This window comes from Heliconius melpomene, chromosome 7, assembly GCF_056956725.1.
Source record: "Heliconius melpomene rosina isolate 202511_hmr_F chromosome 7, ASM5695672v1, whole genome shotgun sequence".
Classification (NCBI taxonomy): Eukaryota; Metazoa; Arthropoda; class Insecta; order Lepidoptera; family Nymphalidae; genus Heliconius; species Heliconius melpomene.
In genome coordinates, this window is record NC_140395.1 from 8971765 (window position 1) to 8997220 (window position 25456).

Sequence of the window (25456 nt, forward strand, 5' to 3'; positions counted from 1 at the left end):
ATTAAGGAAACCAGATATATGCAGGGATAAGATACTAATTCCCAAATAATTTTAATTAAATATAAATAAAATGATTTTATTTTATCGTAAATTTTAGCGTACCGTACATGGCAACAACAATGAATTGATGTATTAATTTAATCTATAGCCTAAAAGTATATAATATACTTATACAGGTATTCCGATTCGTCACTTAGTTATCTGTGAAGTAATTTTTCTGCGATGGTAGTAAAGCTGGTATGTTAATTTTTGTCAAAAGAATTCCAGATTTATATAAACTTATTTACATATTGTGCTGCTAATAATTTTGTGTATAAAAATGGGCGACGGACAAAGCGAAAGTCAACTACTTTTGAGGGATGGTAAGTAATACAATTATATTGTTTTGACAGCTGATGATTCAACCAAAATTTATTTGTATTTTTTGTTGCTAAACAATGCACAATATAAAGATAACCCGATTTGCGCTTAGCTAACTAGTCGGTTTTGAAGGATTGTGTAAGTGTAAATGTTTAATGAAGTGTTACAGCAGTAACGTATGGAACTGTTTTCACGTGAAGTTTCCGTTTTATTATTACAGAAGAAGAGAATGTCAGCACAATCTCCCCTATTGGGCCTGACGAACTTCCTCCACCGTATCAGCAAGCAGGCATGCCTATGGTAACATGTCGTGTGTGCCAAGCTATGATAGATATATCGGGAAAAAGAGAACAGCATGTTGTAAAATGTTCAGATTGTAATGAAGCCACGGTAAGTTGTGTTAGTGTAAAACACTTAATGTAAATGAACAACGTTTAGACTTATATTGCTATAAAAAAGTAGATCAAAATACTAAAATATTATCTTATGCCCATTAGGATGCTTTAGGATTATTACAGTGCTGTAGGCTTATGAAAAAATATACTTATATTAGATAATGCATTTATTGAAGAAAATTATATGCTATATTATATCATGTTAATTGATGAAATCTTGCAGTCAGAGCTACATCGGTTACTTAGAATGTGTCATCTGTTATCTCCATTTGAGAATAGGGGTGAAGCTGCATTTTAAAGCTTTTTAAATATTGGTGTAATAATAAACTGTCACATAACTTTTTAAATATAATAATAGTTATACACTCAGCACATAATATCTGAAATTGAGGCAGAAAGCAGAGTGGGAATGGAGTGTCTTGATGCTAGATTTTTTCCATGCTGCCAGGTAAAGCACAGGGATAAAAAGATATAGCTTATAGTTTTTACATATTTATATCAGTTTCTACATATTTTTTAGCTTGTTGTTGCTTCCTGCATATAGCATGTATGCAAAGGAAACCTAATGTTAAGACTCCATTACCCAATTTCTGCCCAATTTTTGATACATAGTGTTTTAAGTAGCGGTATTCATTACCAATCGCTTTGTATTAATGAAAGTAATAATTCAGTCCACCAAGCATTATTGAAACCATCTGTTGTAGTAACAGTCAAATCAATTATTGAAACAATATATATTTGCAGCCAATTAGAAATGCGCCGCCTGGTAAGAAGTATGTGCGTTGTCCATGCAACTGTCTTTTGATATGCAAGTCCTCATCTCAGAGGATTGCATGCCCTCGTGCTGACTGCAAGAGGATTATCAACCTGGCACCCACACCTGTCACACCGCCTGTACCAACTCTACCTGGCATGTGCAGGGTTATTTGTATACATTGTCAAGATACATTTTTAGTAAGTACATTTTTTATTTTGTTAAGACTCTCCATACCCCACTTTCCGCCGAATTCTGGAGGCATTGCGTGTTGAGTAGTGGAACTCAACGCCGCCCTTTGCCTTGACACCAGAGTGAAGAATAGTAAATATAAATTTTAAATAAATATTTTATTTCCTCAAGTAAGGATCGAACCCACAACCAGTCAGCTTACAATCACACTTTGTGGCCCTGTGCCACGACTGGCCTCGAACTCAAACTTTATATTTGATTTTATTGGTTTGTTTTGAGAGGTTATTAATATTTACTTGCAAAATTATCAAATTTTTAGGTTTCACAACTGATCACTACTTTAGACGGGCATTGCTTGAAAATTTATTTTATTTATTTTAAACAGTCTGTGTGTATTATTTCGAAGTTGTTTATGTATGTTCTCTATGGCAAAAATATTGATTTCAATTTTAGTTTCGATACTAATGGACCAAATGCATAAGAAAAAGTCAATTTGTAACATATAAACTTTTTATAATTTCCATGCTTGTTACTGATTTTATAATGATTAAGAGTAATGTAATGCATGCTGTCAAGGTCAAGAGCAATACCTAAGAACTATTGTATTGTTTTCATAATAAAATTATAATAATAGAAAGGTATCAAACAAAAATATTCCTGTTATGGTATCAAAGCAAAACAGAATAGCTAATAATGTGCTAAAGGCTTTCTTTTTATATTTAACAATGTTTCTGAAGTAACTTACTTCAATTATTTACACAAAGTGACCTATTTATGTTATGTGGTAAGACACTGGGTCGGTAATCTGACTCCCGCTTCGTCACTTCCTTACTGATTTAATTAAAGTACAAGGATAGTAAAAGTAATTAGTAAAGTCCACACTGGTCAGCCTTGTCAGCCTATAGCATTTCCTACAGCTTAACGTAATTGACTTGGGTAGGTCTTAAGTCCTTTCTTCAAGCTGTCAATATCAAACTTTCCATACTTATGTATACGTGACCTACAAAACACACTATACAATAGTAAGAAATTTGATATATATTTTTGACTTACAAAACACTTATAAAATAGTAATAATTTTTTTTGTTAAAAATAAATATTTCTTTTAATATTTTTATTTGCTTTTTCTGCTACTTTCCTACTGCTCAACTGTCGACGTGAAATTCGACCTAATAGTTTGTAATAATAAAATTACTTTTGTTATTAAGTAGAAAACCGCTATATCAATATCGAGTTACGTTATCACTGGGAACAAAACCATTCACATAACATGCAACTTCCTAGAGCTAGACGTTTGAAATACAGTATGAAATGAAAGTGTTAAATACAATAGTTTTATATCGATTTGTCCGACTCATCGCCTTATTGGATTTTAAGAAACCAAAGTAATCGCTTTTAACACTGACCATTCGGAAAAAACTCCATTATTATACAGGTTTCAGTGTAATTCTATTACTTCTCTTTCTGTGTGTGACTGACTGTTAACGCGACGGTTGTGGGTTCGATTCTCACTCGGGGGAAGAAATATTTAATATCATAATTTGTTCGCTCACATACGTTACGTACGTTTTTGGTTACATGAAATACCTTTTATAATCATATTTTCACTAAGTACTCCAGTTTAGGTACTGCTATTCATCACATAGCACTGGGATTTACTTAAAAAATCCAGTTACATACAAACATGTTATCAGCTTTAAATTTTATATTTGTTTCGCATCGCTAATTAGTAATACTAGAGTTACGTCAACATTAGCGAAGGGTGAAAGTTAATTATATGTATTATTAGCTATAAAACCTATGTTATATTCATCGTCAAATAGATTATAGACAAGCAACTATCATACATACACACAGTGTCGTTGCTTAGATACGCCTAAACTACAATACGAATACGAATTTTTATGTATGAAATTTATTCATTTCAGTATCAATTATTGAAAAATGCGCCAGTGCGCTGCCCTCATTGCCGGAAGGTATCCTCCGTGGGGATCGGTATGAAGCGGAATAGAGGTATGCTGTTCTTAGTGCTAGCTCTAATAGTGTTCGCCATCGCTCTAGGAGTCACCCTGGGAACGCTCTCCGTTGCCAAGGCTCACGGTGGAGGAATCTACGTAGCATACGTAGGTGCCTTTTTACTGTCTTTCGTTCTCGCCAGCCGCGCCACGTACTACTTCGCTATGAAAGTGAGCACGATCGAGGGCCCCATATAAGCCTCCGACTGAGCGGCTTTCCGTTTTTGTGATAGTATGACTAATATCTCGATTCCATATTGCATTATGTATACACATATTATATAGGATTTATTGGATAAATTGCCTAACCCGTTATATTGTAGGGCAGTGTTGGTTTTCAATTTGACATTGACGTAAGTCCTGACACTGACACCGGTAGTTGCATGGAATTATATAAGTACATATTATGTTTTACGTGTTGACTGTTACTGAAATATCGCATCGGTAAATACACAGTAGTACGCATTCCGAAATTAATTATATAATTTAATACTACGTATAGGGAGGATGCTTATAGTGTTTGATACGATTTGAAGTGATTTTTACCTTTAAAATATTGGCTATAGCTTTGCTGTATTCACTAATTTATTCATTATAAACAAGTTTTAAGTTATTAAAATATTAGCCGACAGTTTATCACGGAAACCACTTTATGTGCAAAAAGTGTATAATTTGTTTACTTCGAACACTTTTTATGAATATTTGTTTAAAAAAATGCACCTTATCGACAGTGGTTTTAATTTTTTTTTTAATTGTGTCTCGAATTTTCTAAAACTATATTAAGATTATTTTGTATACAATGTTTTCTTTACGCAAGAATAATGCTTTGGCTTACGATCCGTAAATATTTTTGTTAGAATATAAGTAACAATTCAAATTACTTTCCATGGAAACGACTTGACTCTCTCGATAAAAGAAGTTATTAAAACATTAGCCGGCAGTTTATCACGGAAACCACTTTATGTGCAAAAAGTGTATAATTTGTTTACTTCGAACACTTTTTATGAATATTTGTTTAAAAAAATGCACCTTATCGACAGTGGTTTTAATTTTTTTTTTAATTGTGTCTCGAATTTTCTAAAACTATATTAAGATTATTTTGTATACAATGTTTTCTTTACGCAAGAATAATGCTTTGGCTTACGATCCGTAAATATTTTTGTTAGAATATAAGTAACAATTCAAATTACTTTCCATGGAAACGACTTGACTCTCTCGATAAAAGAAGTCCTTTAAATAAAAAATGTATCATTTGAACTTCTTTTTGAAAGTTGATTAATTAAAGACTTACTAAAAAAGTACTAGTCCAGGCTTATTCGTTGTGGAAAAAAATGTGATTTCTGGTTCATAAATTTGTCATATATTAATTTTAAATGATTAGATGCAACATTTAGACATATTATAGTACTTTGTTCACATATATTACATTTTGTTTTTGTTAGTTTATTTAATGATAAAAATAAAAATGTCATAACTTTTTAATACAATTTTTACAATAATATAGTCTTCAGTATCATTGCATAATTGCGAAAAATATGTTTCTTAAATTCCGCCTAAAATACTAAAATTCGACTTGATTAAATGCCCTATTAACAAATAAAAACTATTATTAAAAAGTAAATAATAATTTCCTTATTATTAGGTATATTATATACTTGTTATTTCAGGTTACAACACCTTAAATCTATTTTCATGATAAATGTGCCATCTAAAAATACGAAATAAAAAATATTTATATTTATCTTGTCAAAGCAATACGAACACTCGTACTTTTTTGTACGTACGTGTTTCATCACTATAAAAAAAAATCTTACTTGCCTAACAGATATTTCTCACCCCTTTTATGTATTAAGCATCTTCTATCTAAGCGGTTAAGCGTGTAAATATCTATATAGTAATTTATCTGCAACTTATCAAACAGTGATGAAATTGGTCCTCAATGTCATATGGTATTTTGTCAAATATTAAGAACTTGTGTTAAAAATAATACTTAATTAATTTATGCATAAGAATGTATATAACTTATGTTAAAGATAACAGTTTGGCAATAAAATGTTAAGATAATACATTTTTTACATCCTAATAATAGATTATCATAAGTGACAGCTCCTATGAATAAATTGAATGAGATATTCCTAGAAGCTTTACTTTCCAGATAGCTGCTTACAACTGTAAAATATACAAAATATTTTCTGTTCTGTTCGTGCCAGTTGAGCATTAAGCATTTCGCCAATGTTACGTTGTACGGAGGACACACGGAGAAAGTTGTACAGTGAAGAAAGAAATAATTTTACACTATAGTTGAATGTATGTTAAAAAAAATCCAACTAAAATCAGTATTTTAACTGAATCTTTCTCCTTCACCTATAACAAAACAGAAAATATTGTTATTCTATTACCAAACTACTACCTATATTGTCATTGCTTGCTCGCACTAGGTACTATGTAAAATATTACATTAATACAGTTAAATCACAAAACATATTATATGGAGTGTTTTCATTATTTTCGTTTGACATTTTTAAACGCAATATGAAAACCAGACAAAGTGTAAAGGTTTAAGTCATTTATTTAATATCTTATTTAGTCTATTACTAAATGTTTTATTTTATATTTTTTACTTTGATATTTCTTGCATCCTGTATGTATTGTTGTTGCAGAAGACTGTATTATTGAGATTAATGACAAAATTTTAAAATGTTTTTATGTTTGTTATAGCCTACAGGGTACATAGCCATTGTTTCTGTAATTGGTTTATTTTTAAGAATTGTAAAAAGTTTAAACAACTTAAATAAAGTGTATATTACTATTTTTTTTCTATGATTGAAATATAATCTCAAAACATATTATGTGTAACGTACAAGGAATTAATAAAATATTACAAACCCTTCTTTAAAAATATTTTTTATTTAAGTATTTATTCATATCAATTATGAAAAAACTTGCATAGCTGTAAAGTAGTTATCCCAAAGTAATAGAACATATGACTTAAAATGAAACTTCAGTTTAATAAATAAAATGTCAAATGTTGAAAGAACAACCCACACGTAATCTCACATCCACACACTTGATCTTACATCCACACATGTGATCTGACAGCCACTCATGTGATCTCACAGCCACACATGTGTGAATTGACGTCCACACATGTGATGAATAACTATTGGTTATTTTAAAATTTTCAAAAAAATCGACACATTATTTCTAATATAAAAGCCCATTAAATAACTAGATAATATGAGTAGATCATAACATCCTTGTTATGATTCTGATAAAACCTTATTTAAATCAATTATTTAAACACTGGTAAATAAATGTAATTGTCCAAAGGGGTATTGAACGGTTTTAAAATCAGGATGAGTAAAGAATAAAAGTTGTCAGTCACCATATTGCAAACCCTTCTATCTAACAAAACACGTTATCTCAAAAGAAAATAATATTCTAACTTCCGCTACGTTGACATATCTATCGCCTTGTAAAATATCAATTTATTTTATAAATGGTTAATTTAGATTTTACGGCTCTGCTCGGTCTTAGATATCTGTCTACTTATCCTGTCAAAAGAATTAATAAAAAACCACACAATGTTGTACATAATACATTTATTGCAATAAATTGAAATATGCTTTTAAAAATACATAATTTATGGAGACGTTTTGATGTGATTTTGTTGTGATGAATATAATAAGGTTTTACACAATTATTCAAATATTAAAATTGTTTTTTTTTAACTTTACGTTAAAAAATATTAGATACATCTGTAAGTCTCTTCATTGTACTATTATATAATTATACAACGAGTTTTGCACTTTGAGAATATTAAAACCATGGATATAGTTCTTCTACATAATTTGAAGAATAAATGTAAAGTTATTATTAAAAATTTAATATAATTTTTATTCAAAATAATCTAAACTACTCACGACTAGATATTTAAACATGAAGTAAAAATGTTATTGAATCTACATCTTGTTACTTAATATCTAGATATAAATAATAAAACATTTACGTCAAACGGAATGCTTACTCAATAATATAGGCGTATAAATAAACGATTCAAAAATGGATTATAAACCCACAAACCTAAAAAGGCACGTAACAGATTCTCATCGACAAATAGACATTTGAGTACAATCGACATCCTGTTCGTATATAAGTAATTGTTACTACAAAATATCTAATTATAAATATTAGGGCCTGATCATTTCAAATTCGTAACATGTTTTCAAACAAGAAGGGACGTTTCAGTTTTACGTAAGCAGGTATTTTTACGGAGATAATAGAATTAATTTTTATTAAAACGATAGTATTAAAAATATTTTTTTTAGATGATAATAAAATATAAAAGTTCCGTTTTTACCACTTTTATGCTTACGTAAATATTTTTACTTATAAATATTAGGTGATACTACAGGCTAATGTGCTTTATCGTAAGTATCCTTATGTTGGTAGCCCGAGACGTAGCCAGAACTGTCGACAAGATCCTTCCTCCCAGCTATGCCTTTCCCTTTTCCGGATTGATCGAAACGTTGTTTATGGGAGCCGGTGTATTTAGTGGTGTCAGTCAGCCTGTCGACGGCCGCTGCTGCCGCTGGTGACTTGGGCAGCTAAATCATGTGAAAAAGTAGTAAGTTCACTAAGATAAGTACCCAATAGAACTTTTACACTCCTACAGTACCAGAACACAACTCCATAAGTTCTAGGTAGAATTGGATGTAAACATTTTATTAAAATCTTTTAAATCGATTTGTATTTTTTCAATTAAGTAAACAATTAGCTGTTTAAATTTTTTACTATACTTCGTCTTAATATTTTAAACTAAATAATTCACGCTTTTTTTTATTATTTTGAAATACTACGGCATGTTACACTTTGTGTGACTCTAAACGCGACTGATTGTGGGTTCAATACCCACTCGAAGAAACGAAATATTTACTTAAATTTCCATTTCTTCGTCCTGGTGTCCAGACAAAGCGTAGCGTTGAGATCCGCCACTTAACACGCCATACCTCCAAAATTCGGTACAAAGTGAAGAACGGAGTGTGTTAACACTAGGTTCCCTCTGCCTACCCTGCTTTATGCGGGGTACAGCGTGAAGCTGATTTTTATTTAAAGCAAATTTTAAGTATTTACATACACATTTAATATTAACTTACGTGTGTTGAAAATCCAGGCTGGCCGCATGTTGTAAGTTTCTTTTTAATTTCATCTAATTCAAATTTCTTACTTTTCGCCAAATCATCCAAGAATTTTTGATAATCATCGATGCCAAGTTTTACTGATTTCAATTTTTTAAAATGAATGGCAGTATCTGTGGTGGTTATTTTCTTCCCGTCAATGACTTTTGCTTGTTTCATCCACTTGTCACTTTGCGACAGCGTGATTTGTTTTCCGTCTGACTTGGGATCTCCAAATTTAGAGAACATTTTAAATGCATCCTATAAAGAAATAACCTAATATCAATTTCTAAATAACATTGTAAAAGTAGAGAACGTTCACAGAATTAATGATAGAAGAATGACAAAAAAGATTTGTGAAGGAGTGGTCAGAGAGGCGGTGGGTACTCTGTTCTACAGTCTTCTTTTATAGTCTTGGAAAGTAGGATAAAAACAACCGAGTTCTATAAAATATTAGATATTTTTAATTTTCTTCACAATTTTCTTCAAAACTAAATATTTTCCCGCAAATGTTCCGCCAATTTTTGAAGACAGCGTGTTGAAATCAACTGCGCTTTATCTTACTAGTCACAGATATAACCGTACCAATATTATTATTGTTATTATACTTAATATTATTTAATTACATAGTGTATAATAATTAATACCTAATAAGTTGTTTTTGATCGTACCTCGAATGTAATGATTAAAACATGCAAAAGATAATGATATTTAAAAACAAATGTAAGTATAAGAATTATAAAGCAACTTGGCTCTAAATACTAAGTAGTCTTAGGAAAGAAGAAAGTTTTAATATAATAAATTTTAATTTCGGTTAATATAAGAAATATTCATTTCGGCATAATTTTCCTACAGAATATTAGTAGAAATTGACGAACACAACTTCCACGTTCGATTAATGTCATTAAAATGTAAAATAATTGTAGGTGTAATTAGGTAGATAGAATATAATTTTTAATATTTACCTTAAATGGAATAGCGTTGTCATCATTTTTGTTCGGCGTTCCGTTGGCTGCGCCCGGAGCTGTCCCGTTTTCCAACTTGACGTCCTTCACTTCCTGCGTCACCTGCTCGACCGCTTGTTCCTCCGACATGCTTACTGCTGATACTAAAAAAAACATTTAAAATTATTTTAATCTTAGATAAATATTTTTTTTTTATTTAAATTATGTATCAGCTTTAAATTAAATGTTTACTGGGTACAGTGGCGGACTAACCCCGTCGGAGGCCCGGGGCGGTGTCGTTGAATGAGGCCCCCCAAGCACCCCCCCCCCCCCTCCGGTCTAAAAAATTTTTATATATCACAATTTTACATCTTGCAAATAAATAAATAAAATACTAAATAACAAAAGTACATGTAGTAGAATTTAGCAAAAAAAATATCGTGTCCTCGAGATAAAAGGACGAATTGGGATAACAAAAGAAGCTATGATCCGTCTAAATAACATATAGAAGAAAAGAGGAATTTGTATCAAAACCAAAATAAGAATGGTACGAGCACTGATATTCTCTATTACTACCATTTGATAGGTACAGGTGGAGGCAGAGCAGCTCTAGATGTAAAACCTGATCATATTCAATTCAATAAGCTTAGTTCCAATATAGATAATAATTTATCATCATGAGCTAGTTCACACGCTATAATAATATTAGTTCCGCGTAGGAAATAAAATAGACTGAGATCCCAGGGCCCCCAGACCTACGTCATTTTAGTTTAATAGTCTATCTAATAAGTAGGTAAGAGTGTATGCGTACTTACTAACTTGAAAGTGAGACCCTTTCAAAGATAGCGCCAATTTAAGGTACACGCTCACCTACGTTACAGTAAAAACGCTCGTATTTAAATATGTTTTTGAGAAAAATGTAAAAAAAATATTATAACCAAACCCTTTACGTAGGCTTTACTCTTGCCACACGTCCTAAAGATTGTTTAAAATTGGGACAAAATACTTCTTCTTATTGGCATTAATCCCGGCTATTTCCAGGGTCTGCCTTCCTACTCAACCTACTTCATTTTGCACGGTCTTAAGTGCCTCGATGGTGAGTCCATCGGCTCTCATGTCCTGCATTACAACATCCAACCAGCGCTTCCTTCGGCGTTCGATAGGTCTCACTCCAGGGACTGATATAGCATGGCACTTGCATCCGCGTAACGTGGGCAAACCATCTCAGGCGATGCTCTTGGAGTTTATCCGCTACGTCACGGACTCCAAGACTACCTCGAATGAATGTGTTACGATTGCGGTCATACCGTGTTACGTCGTACATCCACCTTAGCATCTTCATTTCCGTGACGTGAAGCTCCTGAATGTGCCGAGATAGTGCTGGCCAGCATTCACTGCCGTATAAAATAACAGGTATGCTTTTATATATCAGCCGTCACCTCTGCTAGGAAGTCAGTCTACATCGGTCCATTCGGCTACTTTTTTCTTCGGGGTGACGTTAAAGTACAGAAGAAGACGATGTTGGGCCGTCAGGCTTTCACCTGGAATTATTTTACAGTTAGTTACTTTGCCCATATGACACCGTCTGGTCAATAAGTAGTCAATTTGAGTTGAGAGGGACCCAATTTGCTATTTGCCAACTGCCATTTGACTTCCAAAACCACTTTGAAAAAGTACGCTATAATTTTACATATATTATTTATGGACTATTTTAGGACCCCTTATAAGCACCCAAACCCGATCTGATGGCTCAATCATCCTCCCAGACAGAGATGTATCTTTATTTTGCGCTACTTCGGGAAGGGCCCCACTTTCAGGTTAGTGAGTACGAAAACTTTTATAAAATGACGTCGGTCTGAAGGCCCTAGAACTTGAAGTAAAAAACTCCGAACTGTGGTTCCACCACATGCAAACTAAATGGACATTAGAAAGATAAAAGTAAACTACGGGTACAGGCTGCACTAATCCTTGTACTTATTTGTTTATTGGAGGCCCCTTTCAACCTTAAACTTCCTCTTAAGTAGACACTATACGTTTTTTGAAAGGCCTATTTAGGAATTCATCAAGGGAATTTGCACCATTTGGAGGCCCCCCAGGACCCGAGGCCCGGGGCGGACCGCCCCTGCCGCCCCCCCCTTAGTCCGCCACTGACTGGGTAAATTGAGGTAGAGCATTGTTTGTAAGATGCCTTTGCGTTTTCTTGTAATGCAGAAGATACATTTTATTGCCCAAAATATGCTGTAAAAACAAGTAACACAGTATGTTTATTTCCTTTCCTAACTTTTTTAGCCTCACGCATTTTCCCGCTTAGAGCAGATAAAGTATGCAGAGGGAACATCGTGTTAAAACACTCCGTTCCCCATTTTCCGCCGAATAGCGTTGCATTGCGTGACGGTACTCAATGCCCCGCTTTTCCTAGACACCAGAGCGAAGAAATGAAAATGTACATTTAAATAAATATTTCCTTTCCTCGAGTGGGGATTGAACCCACAACCAGCCGATTTTGCAGCACATTTTGTGCCCCTTCGCCACGACTCGCCTCTTTTCTAGTACAATATATTTTTTTCACTTTTATACTGAACTTCTACCTAAGATTTACTTTTGTTTCTTAAATTGCATAATTCAAATGCAATCAATATTATGAATAATTTTAAGTCCTAGAAAATGATAAACCGTTATTGCTTATGATTATGAATGCTGATAATTTGCAAATATTTTTTTCCATTTCGTTTTATTATAAATAATTATTATCTACACCTCTATAATAAAATTCCACAACATATCTTAAATTATATATTATATATATTTACTAGAGAAATTAAAAATAATTATAAGAATGATGGTAATAAAAAAATCTATTATTCGGTTCAATAATATAAAAATGTTTGCTTAGACGAAACGAATGTGCTGCTGCTTTAAAAAGTCTATTTGAATAAGAAATATTTAAATTTGAATTGTATTCGAATTATTTTTAATAATAGACACTTCCGTTCGCCACCTTCCGCCGGATTCCAGAGGCATTGCGTGTTGAGTGGCGGAACATAACGCCACGCTTGCAATTTTTTAAGTTATAAACAATTGTAGAAAGTCAAGGTAACAGCAAAGTTCAATATTATGATGTCATAGTTAAAGCAAACTAGTTAGTTAGACATACATATGTATATCTCAGTGTTATTGACAAGTTAGATACTATACGTTTTATGTTTTCGCGCTAAAAGCGGCAATTACATCAGCGACCTTGTCCAATGAACACTTTACTACGCGTATCCGTAAATATCAGCTCAGATTTGGAATGCTTTGCTTCTAAGATTTGGCTATTGAAATTTAAAAAAAGGAAAATTTCTATTCTAAAGAATCTCTATTTAGATTTAAATATTTTCGTTTACTTAGCCTGATTAGATCAAACGCAGCAAAATAAATACTTTTTGCAATAACACTCTTGAAAAATTGTATTTAATAGGAAAATGTAATGGAAGGCTTAAGGCTTACAGCCAAATAAGAGGAAAAAGATAGATGAATATGATGTGACATGATCGCATCTAGACTATATCAAACAAAGAGTAATGTTAACCATTTTTGCCTGAATAAAAGTAAAAGTTCTTCTTAGGACAGAAACAGAAAGTACTTTTGGATAAGTGAGTATAGCTATTGTAACTATTGACGGTACGAAATAGAGCATCTTGACTGACTTGCATTGTATTTTTGCTATTTATTTACAAACACATACAACAGGTAGCGATACACTTTACTCACGCCAAGACTGGCGCAGGAGTACTAAATATGACTGTAAAACGGACAGGTTATGGGTTCGATTCGCTCTCGAAGAAATGAAATATTTAATATTTCTTATCATTTTCTTCGTTCTGATGTCCCGGCGTTGAGTCCCGCCGCTCAACACGTAATGCCTCCGGAATTTGGCGAAAAATCGGCAATAGTCTTGTCTTATGTCTTAACACTAGGTTACCCCTGCCTACCCTGCTGCGGGATTCAGCATGACGCTTAAAAAATACAAGTAACATCTTTATATAAATAAATGTACGCGAAAATGTGAATGACGTGATGAATAGATCTTTCTAGTATCTCCTATTGTATCATCATGCCTCTACTTCAAATAATGCAACGCAATTGTAACCTTGTTATATGAAGTTAATTTTATCATTATTTTAGCGCTATCTATAAAAATTAATAGAGCCCGTTATTGATAGTCATTTTTGGCTAAACCGCTAAAATCTAAAAAAAATAATGATAAAATAGCTCTTGTCGACGCATCCAGGAGTACGTATCACCTACACCTCCGCAACGACCGCTGTGGGTGCTGGAGGATATAAGCCATTAGATCTGGACTAGACCTAGACACGTACACTTGAGTCTAAATAATATGTGATTTAATAAACAGAGGTCACGATTCTATGCTCGATTTCAATTAGTTCAAGTACGTAGGTGTACATTTATCAATGATAGATGTATGATGTATCACAATGTATATTCTAAGTATCTAAGTATTTAAATAGTTATTTATTAATTATAACCAAATATATGTAGTTAATAATGACTTCTTACATATCAGAGTGATAAAATCTACTTTTAATGTATTAAATTAGTTTAAGTATTTTTTCTCTTAATTGTATAATAAAAGATTAAGAAATAAAAATGCCTTACAGGTAGGTGTCAATATCGCAATTTTCTGCTTCCACCCTAATTAAGCTTTTAATGTAAAACAGAGGGTGTGAACGAAACATGATGTCACCTCTTGACCCACTTCCTATTTATTATTAGTGCACGTTCAAGTCGCAACTGCATTTCTTTAAATATAATATGAATAAATACTTAACTATCCATTAATAATATGATATGAATGCGCTTGCTTGTATTATATTTAGCTAATGCGGTTATTTTAGTCTGTCGTAAATATTGCCTCATAGAGGATTATGGGATTCATATTATTTTGATTACACCTGTTTTATTTTTGTAATGTTCGTTTACAGATTATACAGAATATTATATTCATCAATATCACGGAAAAATACGAATGGTTGATTAGATAAAGAAAACATATAGGTAGTAAGTCTTTGTATTAAAGTGACAATATTATAATATACGAGTATAAATAAAATAAATCAGCTGTAGGGGAGGCAGAGGTAACCTAGTGTTAAGACACTCCGTTCCCCACTATCCGCCGAATTTTGCGAGGAGGAACTCAACGCTGGGTTGCCTGGGTGCCAGAGCGAAGAAATGAAAATACTAATAAATAATAATTCATTCTTTCGAGTGGGGATCGAACCTACAACCAACTGTAACACACCCTTTTGCCCGTGCCACGACGACCTCACTAATATGTATGCTCATCTACTTATATTATGAACATTATCTACATACAGCAGGACAATAGGTCTAGAAATAACATTGAATAATTATGTAGATATATATTACATGAGTATGTGTAAAGTAACAAATAATAAGAAGAGACTTATGACAGTGATTCATTTAAACAACTAGAAAAACATAGTCAATATGTTCCGTACAAAGATTTCATTTAAGATTATATATGTTTAGTAATTAGTATGAATTGTTATAACTACAAAGTATATAATAGTAGTTATTTTGTTCAAAATGTTTTTTTTTTTATCTTAATGTACCATTGCACGTATATATAGTGTATTAGATATACAAGTGATTGTGAATGGTAAAAGGAAACTCAGCAATACGTTTCCAGAATAGAACTCTTGCAGAGGATAGCGCGTGAGTCGTGACCCACTCCGTAGATGACGTCAGTCGCGTACATCGGTCTATGTATATTTTGATAGAGCATTATAATCGAGTCACCCCAGTCGGAATAAATTGTGTTTTCGCAATTTTTATAGCCTTGCCAATTAAATTTAATTTTAAATGGTACAGCTTATTCTATGAATAGCAAACTCTTCATTAGTTATGGATTTCCTTACTTACGAAAGTATCTTGGTGCAAGTTTATTTTATTATTTGCAATAATATAATATTGAAAATATATGCCTACCACTGTCAACATTCACATAGTTAAGACATGTGTGTTGTCATTGATTAGTCGGTAAGCTATTAAATATTAGTAATTTATAGAAGATATTATTTTTAATCTCATATAATAATTATTAGCAGGCTGAGCACGTTTATATATCCAAATGGTACAATGCCATTACGTCACCTATAAACGTGACAGACTCATCGCGATCGAATATATGTAGGTACACTTTATATATTTAATAATAAACAACATATTACAACACATTCCTATCATTTATTAAGACATTCATTAAAAGAAAAATACTGTAAGAAATAAAACAATACGGATGTAACTGAACATAAAAAGATTTGCTATTGATAACACGGGAAACATGAAAGTGAAATTTCATGTGTAATTGATGTTAATGGCCGCTTCGATGGTAACGACTAAAAGTTGAAGGTGTTAAAGGAAACTCTCACAGACAATGACTACCATGAAACAATTGGATATCACATACGTTATAAGAGTAGGTAGTAGTAGTAAGTGCCTCACTAATTTATTATTAAACTCTCAAATAAGTACTCAATTAAAATAAAAATAAATATACTTTAATTACATATTTTTATGTTTATACAATAAAGTATTTTTCATTCCTATGTAAGAAAAGAAAAATACTTCAAGAATGAGAAATCACAAAACACTTTGAAAATATGCAAAAATGTTGAAAATATGTTAAATGTTGTAAGAAAATAATTTCAGGGTGGCCACGACTCGTTAACTATACTGTAAATGTCAATCTATTTATTAAATATCAATATTTCTAATAAAGTAGAGAACCTTCACGTACATATTTCTGATAGAATTATAACGTGATTTTTTGACTTGACAATAAATAACATTTATTTGTTTCTTATTAGACATTATATTTTTCATCCCTGGTCCCAAAACCCAAACACGCATTAACGAATAAAGATAGATAAAGTACAGTCGTTATCTTATATTGTTTTGTTGTAGGCGAAGGTCAGTGCAACTAAGCCACTGTAACCGTTAGCTTATCGTGAAATTGCATGAAATTGTCCCTACTGATAACAGTATATCGCTAGGAAATTCAATGTCGTAAAAGTATTTAATTATCATTTTGTTACGTTTATCTGATATTCGATGTAGATAGATTACTGCTTCGAATGTGTTCATGCGTCAAAAATAGCTATGTCTATATATCGCGCCTTTAGAATTATAGTGACCTAATAAAAAAACCATGATTTTGAGAAAGAAAAAATATATAGATAAATAAACACTTCCTATTGTATCATCTAAAATGATTTTGTAAGCCTAATTTTTGTACAAAAACGTAATTATACAAATCTTTATTTGACGTTTCCTAAAACTTGAAATTTTTGAAAGCTGCATAATTGTAAAGGTGCGATATAATGTTTGTAGAATGTTATACGTCCTTTTAAAAAAACTAATTTTCAATTTCTAAAACCAAAGGGTCGCCATAGAATAGACGCTAGCAAGTTTTACCCTTTATATCACTGTCTACAGTGAAGAGTGTTGAAGAAAATTGCACAAATATAACATACTTTCATTATTATGCTAAATAGGAAATACAATACAAAAGATTATTGATAAAAATAATATATGACTCTGACATTTTCAATACAATAAATAATATAATCCGTTGGTGCGATTCAATATTAGGTTTTAATATAAAAGAAAAATCAATAATTATTTTTTACTTTCCTTTATAATTTAAAAATATAAAAAAATTCTAAAATCATCTATAAGTCATCTCTTTCTCTCCATATTCGCATCAATTCATAATAATTAGAGACACAAAGACATATATTTTTCTATTATAACATAAAAACAGAGAATACTTACACGAATTTGTTAAATTTGCTTAGATAAATATATAGTGGAGATTGCAAACAGCACGTAGCAGCTCGTAGCACGTTCGCCGCGACTGCACAGGGCACTGAAACTGGCGCGCCCAAAGCGCTATACCGGCCGCCGGGCTGTAAGAGTGCCTCCACACAGTCTACTTGTGTTTCCAATCTTGCAGATTGAGCGCTCCGCCGTAGTAACGCGCATGCGCACACGTCCCCTTCTCCTACTTGTGGGGTACCTCACTACCCATTGTAGAGTCTAGTAGCTACTCGTGAAACATCACATCACTAGTCTATACACGCGTCTATATGATAGGTAGAACCATAAATTGATTTAAGCTCAAGTGAGGGAAAGGAGAGCGTCAATGCAACTGGTATCAAGGAAAAACAAAAATATTTATGAAAAACTTTTTTTGTTGTTTTGTATTCATTGGCTATTGTACGAAAGGATGATATAATTTAATGATTTATAATAAAATATTCGTTTTAAATCATTTTATTTAATTTTTTTTTCGCTAATATAACAGAGTAGACAAAGGGAACATAGTGTTAAGACATTTCGTTCCCTACGCACCGTCGAGTTCGTAATATTGAGTGTGTTTGAAAATAGATGTTACGCTTATCGCTTAATTAATATAAGCCGGATGACTCTATTGTAAGCGATACTTTTAACGCAGTCGGGAATTTCAACTGTAGGTACGAGCGTGGTTGTGAATGAAATTTGGACAAAATTCGAGTTTAAAATTCGCCCCATAAGCTATTATATATATATACCCGTAGATAGCGATCATAGCGTGAAGATGATATTTTTATTTTTTATTTATTAATTCCAATACGAGGAATAAGTGATAATATGTGATATATAATTTTATTACATTGGTACAAAAAACATTTTTAACATCAGAAATAATTGTTACCCTTAAAACTTATGTATGTATGAAAATGAGATATATAGTACTCGTTCACTCGAATGCTATTGAAAGAATGACCCAGTTTTAACCAGCTACACTATACCTGCTTCAGTTATCTTTGTATGGAGTCCTGTCTTTATAATTCCTTCCATTAAAGGTTTAAAATATTTCTTTAACGTTATGAAACATTATTTCAAAAAAGTTTAGTTTCTTTATTTATATGAATAATCTAAACAAGTTGTTAATAAATTTAAGATTACCTTTTATTTTTTTTGACCCATATCACAAACCTGACCTGACACATTCATATGCGGGAGACCGGGAGTTAAAAAATCTCGGGATATAACCTTAAAATACTTTCGCCGCGTGATTCCGAACTAGAAAAGCATCACCTCAACACTAATGGTATAGATGACACTGAATGGAACAGTCACGTCGCCAGCAAGGGCAATACGTGTGGTCCGACTTGACCGGATTATTACTATCCTCGGCATCTTTAAACCAGCGTTAACTACAACGTTAACGTAACGTTATATTAGCAAAAGATAAATATCTTTTGCTAATATACAATTTTTCTAGTGAGATAAATGTATCTCACTTACTTACACATTTGCCGTCTTCAGGATAAATGTATGGCAAATGTGTAATGCTTATTTATATTATATTGTTTGCGATATTCATTTTTTAAGTAAAAAAATGACTATTTAAATATATTATATTTTTTATAAATTGCACTAATATTAACTTTACTTGCACTAATATACACTTTTAGGCGATTGTCATTTTTATGCTGAAGTTTTTACACTAAAAAGAAACAGAATAAATCTATATGTATCTGTACACTGCATTAAATTTATACAATGCACATATATATATATATATAAACATATTTTTGTAATATTTGACATTAATGTAGCAATCGACTTTTATGTGCATAATATAAAACACTGACACAAATTGCTACAGTCACAATGTACCGCAGTACCATGACGCATAAAAAAAAAAAGTATTCATTTAATATAATAATTTCAGCATCTACATATATTTATTAATGGAAGTTAACAAAAAAAAGTATATGTAAATGTTATAAATATTATACAAACTGTTACATATTAAAATAAACATCAATCATTTCAATACTGTTCTTACATTGTACTATGTGTTGTTCTTATATTTATATTAAGCTACCTTACTGTACTTTGTACGTAATATTGCTAGTATTTTTTAACAAATGTATATAGTTTTAATATATAAATGCTATTTATTGAATTAGATCAAAAATAAGTATTAAAAAAAATCCTGCAATATTTTTTAATAACTCAAATTTATATATATAAATATATTTTTTTACTTGCATAAATAAAGTAAAAATTACATAATTATAATATATAATAGCTTTGGTATAGGTGGCCTTCCAAATATTACGTACCACAATTTGAGAGATAGGAGGCGTGGTAAAATGTTAAGATGTGTTCCTTGAACTATGCTTTATGTTACAAAGGTTTACCCTATTTGCGTATGAAACTAGGTAATTAAAAGCGTCTAAGTGTCTAGCTAAGCCTTTTATTGCTAAGAGAAGGAGAAAGGGTCAAAAATTTTCAAAGTTGCTTTAAATAACCCAATTGTTCTATAATTATGCATATTTTTTTTACTGTATATAAACATGTATAACTGTATACATAATACCTTACTTTATATAAATCTTTCAGATGAAACTTAATTACTGTATGTATAGCATTTTACTTTGTATAATATATATTATAAATATATCACATAATCAATATGCCTACAGCTAAATCAATAGCATGTTATAAAAATCTAGATACAAAAACCCCAATAAATTGTAATGAACTTTTATATACAGAACATAAGCAGTCTGTATAAATACTGTAACACAGATTTTTTGACAGTTATAAATATTTTTTTATCACAACATATTATGTGTCAATTGTGTCTGTTTTTTATCACGCTCTATCTCGCATATAGCAAGGTAGCCAAGAGAAATGAATTATTTCATTTCTCCTTATGGGAATTGAACCCACAACCGTCGCGTCTACAGTCAGACTCTGCCGCTGCGCCACGACGGCCTCCATATTATTGTACTATTTATTATTGTACTATGATGATAAATTCATTATGTCTCCTAGTTTAGGTAACACAACATCAGGCAGGGGTGGTCTTCTATCATTTCTCATTTTCTCTAAATCCTTCTCGGAAGTCACTCCCGTCATAACAAGAAGTGTTTGAAATCCGCATCTAACTCCAAATTCAATGTCAGTATTACATCTGAAAAATATAATGTGTAATATAAATGAAACAATTTTTTAGTAATTTATTTCATGGTCTGTGTGCGTCTGTCACAAAGTGTGACTGTAAAATCGACTGATTGTGGGTTCTATCCCCACTCGTAGACATGAACTATTTATGTAAATTTATGTTTCTATTTCGTTGCTTTGGTGTTGAAGCAAAGCGCAGAGTTGTGTTCCACAACTCGGAAAGTGGGGAATGGAGTGTCTTAGCATTAGGTTCCCGCTGCTTACCCTGCTGAGTGTGGGATACAGTATGAAGCTGAAAAGTATACTTACTAAAGATAATGACATTAATTATTTATTAGCATGTCATATAATAGGGTAGAGATAGTGGCCATAAATGTTGTTAAAAAATGTTGTAAAATAATTATATTATTTCAATTCTTCTACATTGTTAATAAAAACCTTCTTAAGAGACTTAGTTTACAGGCAAAAAGATATTTTTGTAAATAATTTAATTTAACTAGAAAATATATATCAAGAGTAAATACTCAGTGTAGTGTGTAAAATTGTCTTCACATTATTTTTTAAAATTTACTTTTAATTTAGCACCCTGCATATGCATGGATATGAACATATAATGTAATTATTGGTAATGATATTGCAAACAACATTAATTATTAATATTAGAAAATATAATATAATATTATATTTTTTTCAAAATCTCATAAGTAATTAATTAACACTATGAGTAAACAAAAATTAAAGAAAAAACTTATTCGCTCCACCCTATTAAATATTTAATTTTTAGTCATACCTGTCACCAATCATTAAAGTTCTAGCAGGATCTAAGCCAAATGATTCCAGAAACTTTCTAACATAGTCATTTGGCTTGCCCAGCACTAAGGCCTTTCTTTCTGAACATGTCTCTACAGCCCGTACTAGTGTTCCTGTTCCTGGTATAATAATGGAACTGGATTTTGGAAATCTTTCATCAGTGTTAGTTGCAATAAATAGGCATTCTTCATTGGCAAGATAAGATGCAGCTTTCATTAACTTAGGATAGCTGACATGTTCATCGAATCCAACTACTACTGCTCCTACTTCTGGATCCATGTCCGCCGGAGTCATGGACTTAAAATCTGCCTTAACATGATCAGGCTGAAAGCAATATATTGTAATTATATTTTTTGATCAGTATCTATTTGGCAATCTGTTTCTAAAACAACAATCGAAGATGATAAGTCTTGTTTGATTTATTTTAAGGGTTGTAGCCCACCAAATATTGGAGGATACAGTAATTACATAAATAAACATGTTAAATATATGTATAATATATTTAACATGTTTATTTATATCCATATGAATGGATTATTGATAATTCCTATCATCTATTGTAGTTTTTATAATTCTGAAAGTAGAGGTAATAGCTATAATATTGACTTTAACCAAAAATGAAAATTTTATGAAACATACTTACTCCTACTCCTATGTGCCGAATTCCCACAGCTTTAAGTTCATCTCCTATTCCATTAGAGCCCAATAAATACACTTTTTTTCTAAATCCAATTCCTTTTAAGTAATGTGCTACTAAGTAAGCTGTAGAAAGTATTTCCTCCTGTCAATGAAATATTTTACTATTACTTTAATACAAATAAGGCACGATAAATGTTGATTATATTAAGAAAGAGTTTTAAAATACTACCGGCTCTGCAATAAAGCCAAGCTGCTGAGCTTTAATAGCGAAATCACCGCGTATTTTTGTGGAATTGTTGGTAACGTAAAATATCCTTTTGCCTAATTTACGAAAATAATTCATAGCCTCTGCCGATCCCGGAATCGCATTATTATTAATCCATAACACACCTGCAAAAATAAAAGATAGACTATAGATATGTGACCACTAACATAAAATTTATATACTATAAGTTCTACGACATACAACTTACCATCACAATCACTTAAAACTGTATCAAAAGAATTTAAAAATTCTAGAACTTTGTCTGAAGACGCTTCTTGAAGGTTGAAAACTGATGATTTAAACATTTTTTTGTTGGTTGTTACTATGGATCTATCGGTTTTGTTGCAACTATGTCTCCTACTAATACAATACAAATTATTTCTTAAGTATGTTTGAAAATATCTGATCATTTTCAAAATTATGATAAACAGCGATTGATTGGTTATTTCATAATATTAAAAGCAATGGCCATGATAGTTTCAAGTCAACCTACCTTACCGATTAATTTGAAATCAAAAGGTCAAACTAATGTCAATTGTCACTTTTGATTTTCCCTATAGGTTGTCAATGTCAAAGTTATAAGTTTTAGTCATTGGTAACGGACATTTAATTATAGGTTTACGCATCCAAATCAATAAAATATAGAAAAATAAAAGAAAAAATACGTGTATATTTTTTTAATGTTTGCTGTTTACATGTCCACGCTTCAAGATTACGTGATTAAATAACCAGAATAATCAATGACTTTACAAATTTGTTTTTATTACTTCTGTAAATAAACCTCATCGACACATGAAATCCAAAAAAATACGGCTTAGTGATATTTTCGTTATGAAGGCATTTTTACCCATTATAATATGGATTTTATTACCCATAATATAAATGTATAAAAAAGTAGCGGTATCACATGCGCCTGACGGCGGACAAATATTGTATTAATGTAAGTATAGATCATCTACTTGAAAACTGAATACCCTTCCACTATACTTGCATACACAAAATAGCTGCTCATTCAACCAGTTTAATAATAGATCAAATCTTAGCACTGTCGGCTATTTCCAAAAGTTTCAAGTTCAGTTTAGTTTTTCTTTACACTTTAAATAAAATACTTAAATGTGAGATGGAGGGGTGAGGGGTTGTCCATTTCTAAGGTAGATCATCTATACTTTAATTTTTATATACTGGTATTTATCGTATATAGGAACGTATATAGGTTTGACATTTCGTTGTGCTCGCTAGTAGCTGCTAGCTAGTCGCTACTCGTCGCTAGTTGCTACTTCAAACTTCACTGCTTCATTCATTAACGCCTGAACTTTGACGTCTTGATTAATATATAAACATTGGTGAGTGCCAATGAACGCCACAAATTAAAAACCTGATCCTATACCTATTGGTAAGATTATTCATAAAATATTTAACTTTCTTTACCGTGGTAGTATTTCATATGAGTAAAGTTGAGCGAAATCTACCTAGTTTATTGTAAACTTATTTTATTTTTTTTCCTGCAAAGATAAATATTCTTATATCTATTTATTATTGACCACTTGATACTTTTATCAAAACTTGATGGAGTAGACGATAACGATTTAAGATTTAATTAGAGTTATTAAATCAAATTACTATCAAATTTGAAAAAACCTAACTTTGACTTTAGTGATTTTTTTTTTGATTCGTAGTTTGTCTATAATATATACTTATTCTATAGATTTTCTGTTTCCAATAAAAATGTTATAAAATTGTGACGATACGATATATGTAATTAACGTGTTTAGTAGACGTCGGATTACATGTATTGGCATGTTTGCGTATGCAAATGCATATTATTGTGTTTTAGTAGCCTTATTGTATAATGACCAATACGTATACACATAAATACTGCAATTAAATGTAGTTTTGTATAAAAATCCCAGCTTCGAATGAATAAAGAATGTTGATGTACTTATCAACGACATTGAACAAATTTTGCTTGAAGAGGCTTCTGCAGAAATGGCGCCAAATTTTAAAATTCTGTCCGGCCAGTTCACTTTGAAAGGTCATTTTCAGCCTTTAATATTAAGTGAGAAACGTTGCAAATGATGCAAAAATATATGGTTGCTTCTTGTCACCAGAATTAGCTTCAGCTGTATCCCGCTCATAGCAGGGTAGGCAGAGGGAACCTAGAGTTAAGATATTTAATATTCTCATTTTCTCGCTCTTGTAACGAGGCAAAGCGCAGCACTGATCTCCGCCATTCAACATGCAATGTCTCTAGAATCCCCATCCCAGTTTCCAGGGGTTCCATTCCGTAACGCTTGTTAATTTGGAATAAATTAAGATAATAATTTATCAAATATTTTATGTAATCATTAGGAGTTACGTTATTGATATCCGTGACAAGGTACAAGGTATGACTATATCGCGGCGGTTGTGGGTTTGATCCCCACTTGGGGGAATGAATTATTATTTATTAATATTTTTATTTCTTCACTACAGCACCAAGGCAAAAACCCGGCTTTGAGTGCCGGAGTTTCTCGAAAAATTCGGCGGAAAGTGGGGAATAGAGTGTCTTAACACTAGGTTACCTACCCTGCTATATGCGGGTTACAGTGTGAAGATAAGAAAAAAGTACGTTATTTTTCATGAACTCTCAATGTTTCCAACAAGTCGTTGTATATCTCAAAAAAAATATCTTTCGTAGAAATTTATTCAATCAGAGATATTAGATGACAGCTCTAATTTCGTTTCTTTCCATTTTGATGTTCTCTTCTGAGCTTTTTTGTGTGCAGAAGAACTACTTGATTTCATAGCTATAGTGTGCATGGCACCTCCCAGATAATTATTTCGTAAAAGTCAATTATCTTTTAGTCTTTAATC

At 31.7% G+C, this 25456-nt stretch overlaps 3 protein-coding genes across 3 annotated transcripts; 1 reads left to right on the forward strand and 2 right to left on the reverse strand.

Moving 5' to 3' along the window:
• Nucleotides 1–148: 148 nt before the first annotated feature.
• LOC146537676 (type 1 phosphatidylinositol 4,5-bisphosphate 4-phosphatase) lies at nt 149–6615 on the forward strand. The gene is made up of 4 exons (XM_085188160.1): nt 149–362; nt 581–750; nt 1500–1709; nt 3630–6615. Exons 1-4 carry the CDS (start codon nt 320–322, stop codon nt 3912–3914), a joined length of 708 nt encoding a protein of 235 aa, XP_085044286.1. The 5' UTR covers nt 149–319; the 3' UTR covers nt 3915–6615.
• Nucleotides 6616–7301: 686 nt separating this feature from the next.
• On the reverse strand, nt 7302–17929 carry LOC146537677 (tubulin polymerization-promoting protein homolog). Its single transcript, XM_085188161.1, has 4 exons — nt 17698–17929; nt 9859–10001; nt 8873–9154; nt 7302–8323 (listed from the first exon to the last, which is right to left on the reverse strand). Exons 2-4 carry the CDS (start codon nt 9985–9987, stop codon nt 8132–8134), a joined length of 603 nt encoding a protein of 200 aa, XP_085044287.1. The 5' UTR covers nt 9988–10001; nt 17698–17929; the 3' UTR covers nt 7302–8131.
• A 1385-nt stretch (nt 17930–19314) lies between these two features.
• Nucleotides 19315–23118, reverse strand: LOC146537678 (glycerol-3-phosphate phosphatase-like). Its single transcript, XM_085188153.1, has 5 exons — nt 22812–23118; nt 22568–22728; nt 22343–22480; nt 21680–22023; nt 19315–20899 (listed from the first exon to the last, which is right to left on the reverse strand). The coding sequence occupies exons 1-5, from the start codon at nt 23011–23013 to the stop codon at nt 20731–20733; spliced, it is 1014 nt and encodes a 337-aa protein (XP_085044279.1). The 5' UTR covers nt 23014–23118; the 3' UTR covers nt 19315–20730.
• Between the last annotated feature and the right edge of the window lie 2338 nt (nt 23119–25456).

Bases quoted from the DNA above. Each gene is read 5' to 3' on its own strand.
- LOC146537678 (XM_085188153.1), bottom strand. From the start codon at position 23,013: ATGATCAGATATTTTCAAACATACTTAAGAAATAATTTGTATTGTATT. The intron at 22,024-22,342 runs GTAAGTATGTTT...TATTGCTTTCAG, and splicing joins TTCGGCACATAGGAGTAGGA to CCTGATCATGTTAAGGCAGA. The intron at 20,900-21,679 runs GTATGACTAAAA...TATATTTTTCAG, and splicing joins ACTTTAATGATTGGTGACAG to ATGTAATACTGACATTGAAT.
- LOC146537676 (XM_085188160.1), top strand. From the start codon at position 320: ATGGGCGACGGACAAAGCGAAAGTCAACTACTTTTGAGGGATG. The intron at 363-580 runs GTAAGTAATACA...TTATTATTACAG, and splicing joins TCAACTACTTTTGAGGGATG to AAGAAGAGAATGTCAGCACA. The intron at 1,710-3,629 runs GTAAGTACATTT...TATTCATTTCAG, and splicing joins ATTGTCAAGATACATTTTTA to TATCAATTATTGAAAAATGC.
- LOC146537677 (XM_085188161.1), bottom strand. From the start codon at position 9,987: ATGTCGGAGGAACAAGCGGTCGAGCAGGTGACGCAGGAAGTGAAGGAC. The intron at 9,155-9,858 runs GTAAATATTAAA...ATTTCTTTATAG, and splicing joins ACAACGCTATTCCATTTAAG to GATGCATTTAAAATGTTCTC. The intron at 8,324-8,872 runs GTAAGTTAATAT...CACATGATTTAG, and splicing joins AGCCTGGATTTTCAACACAC to CTGCCCAAGTCACCAGCGGC.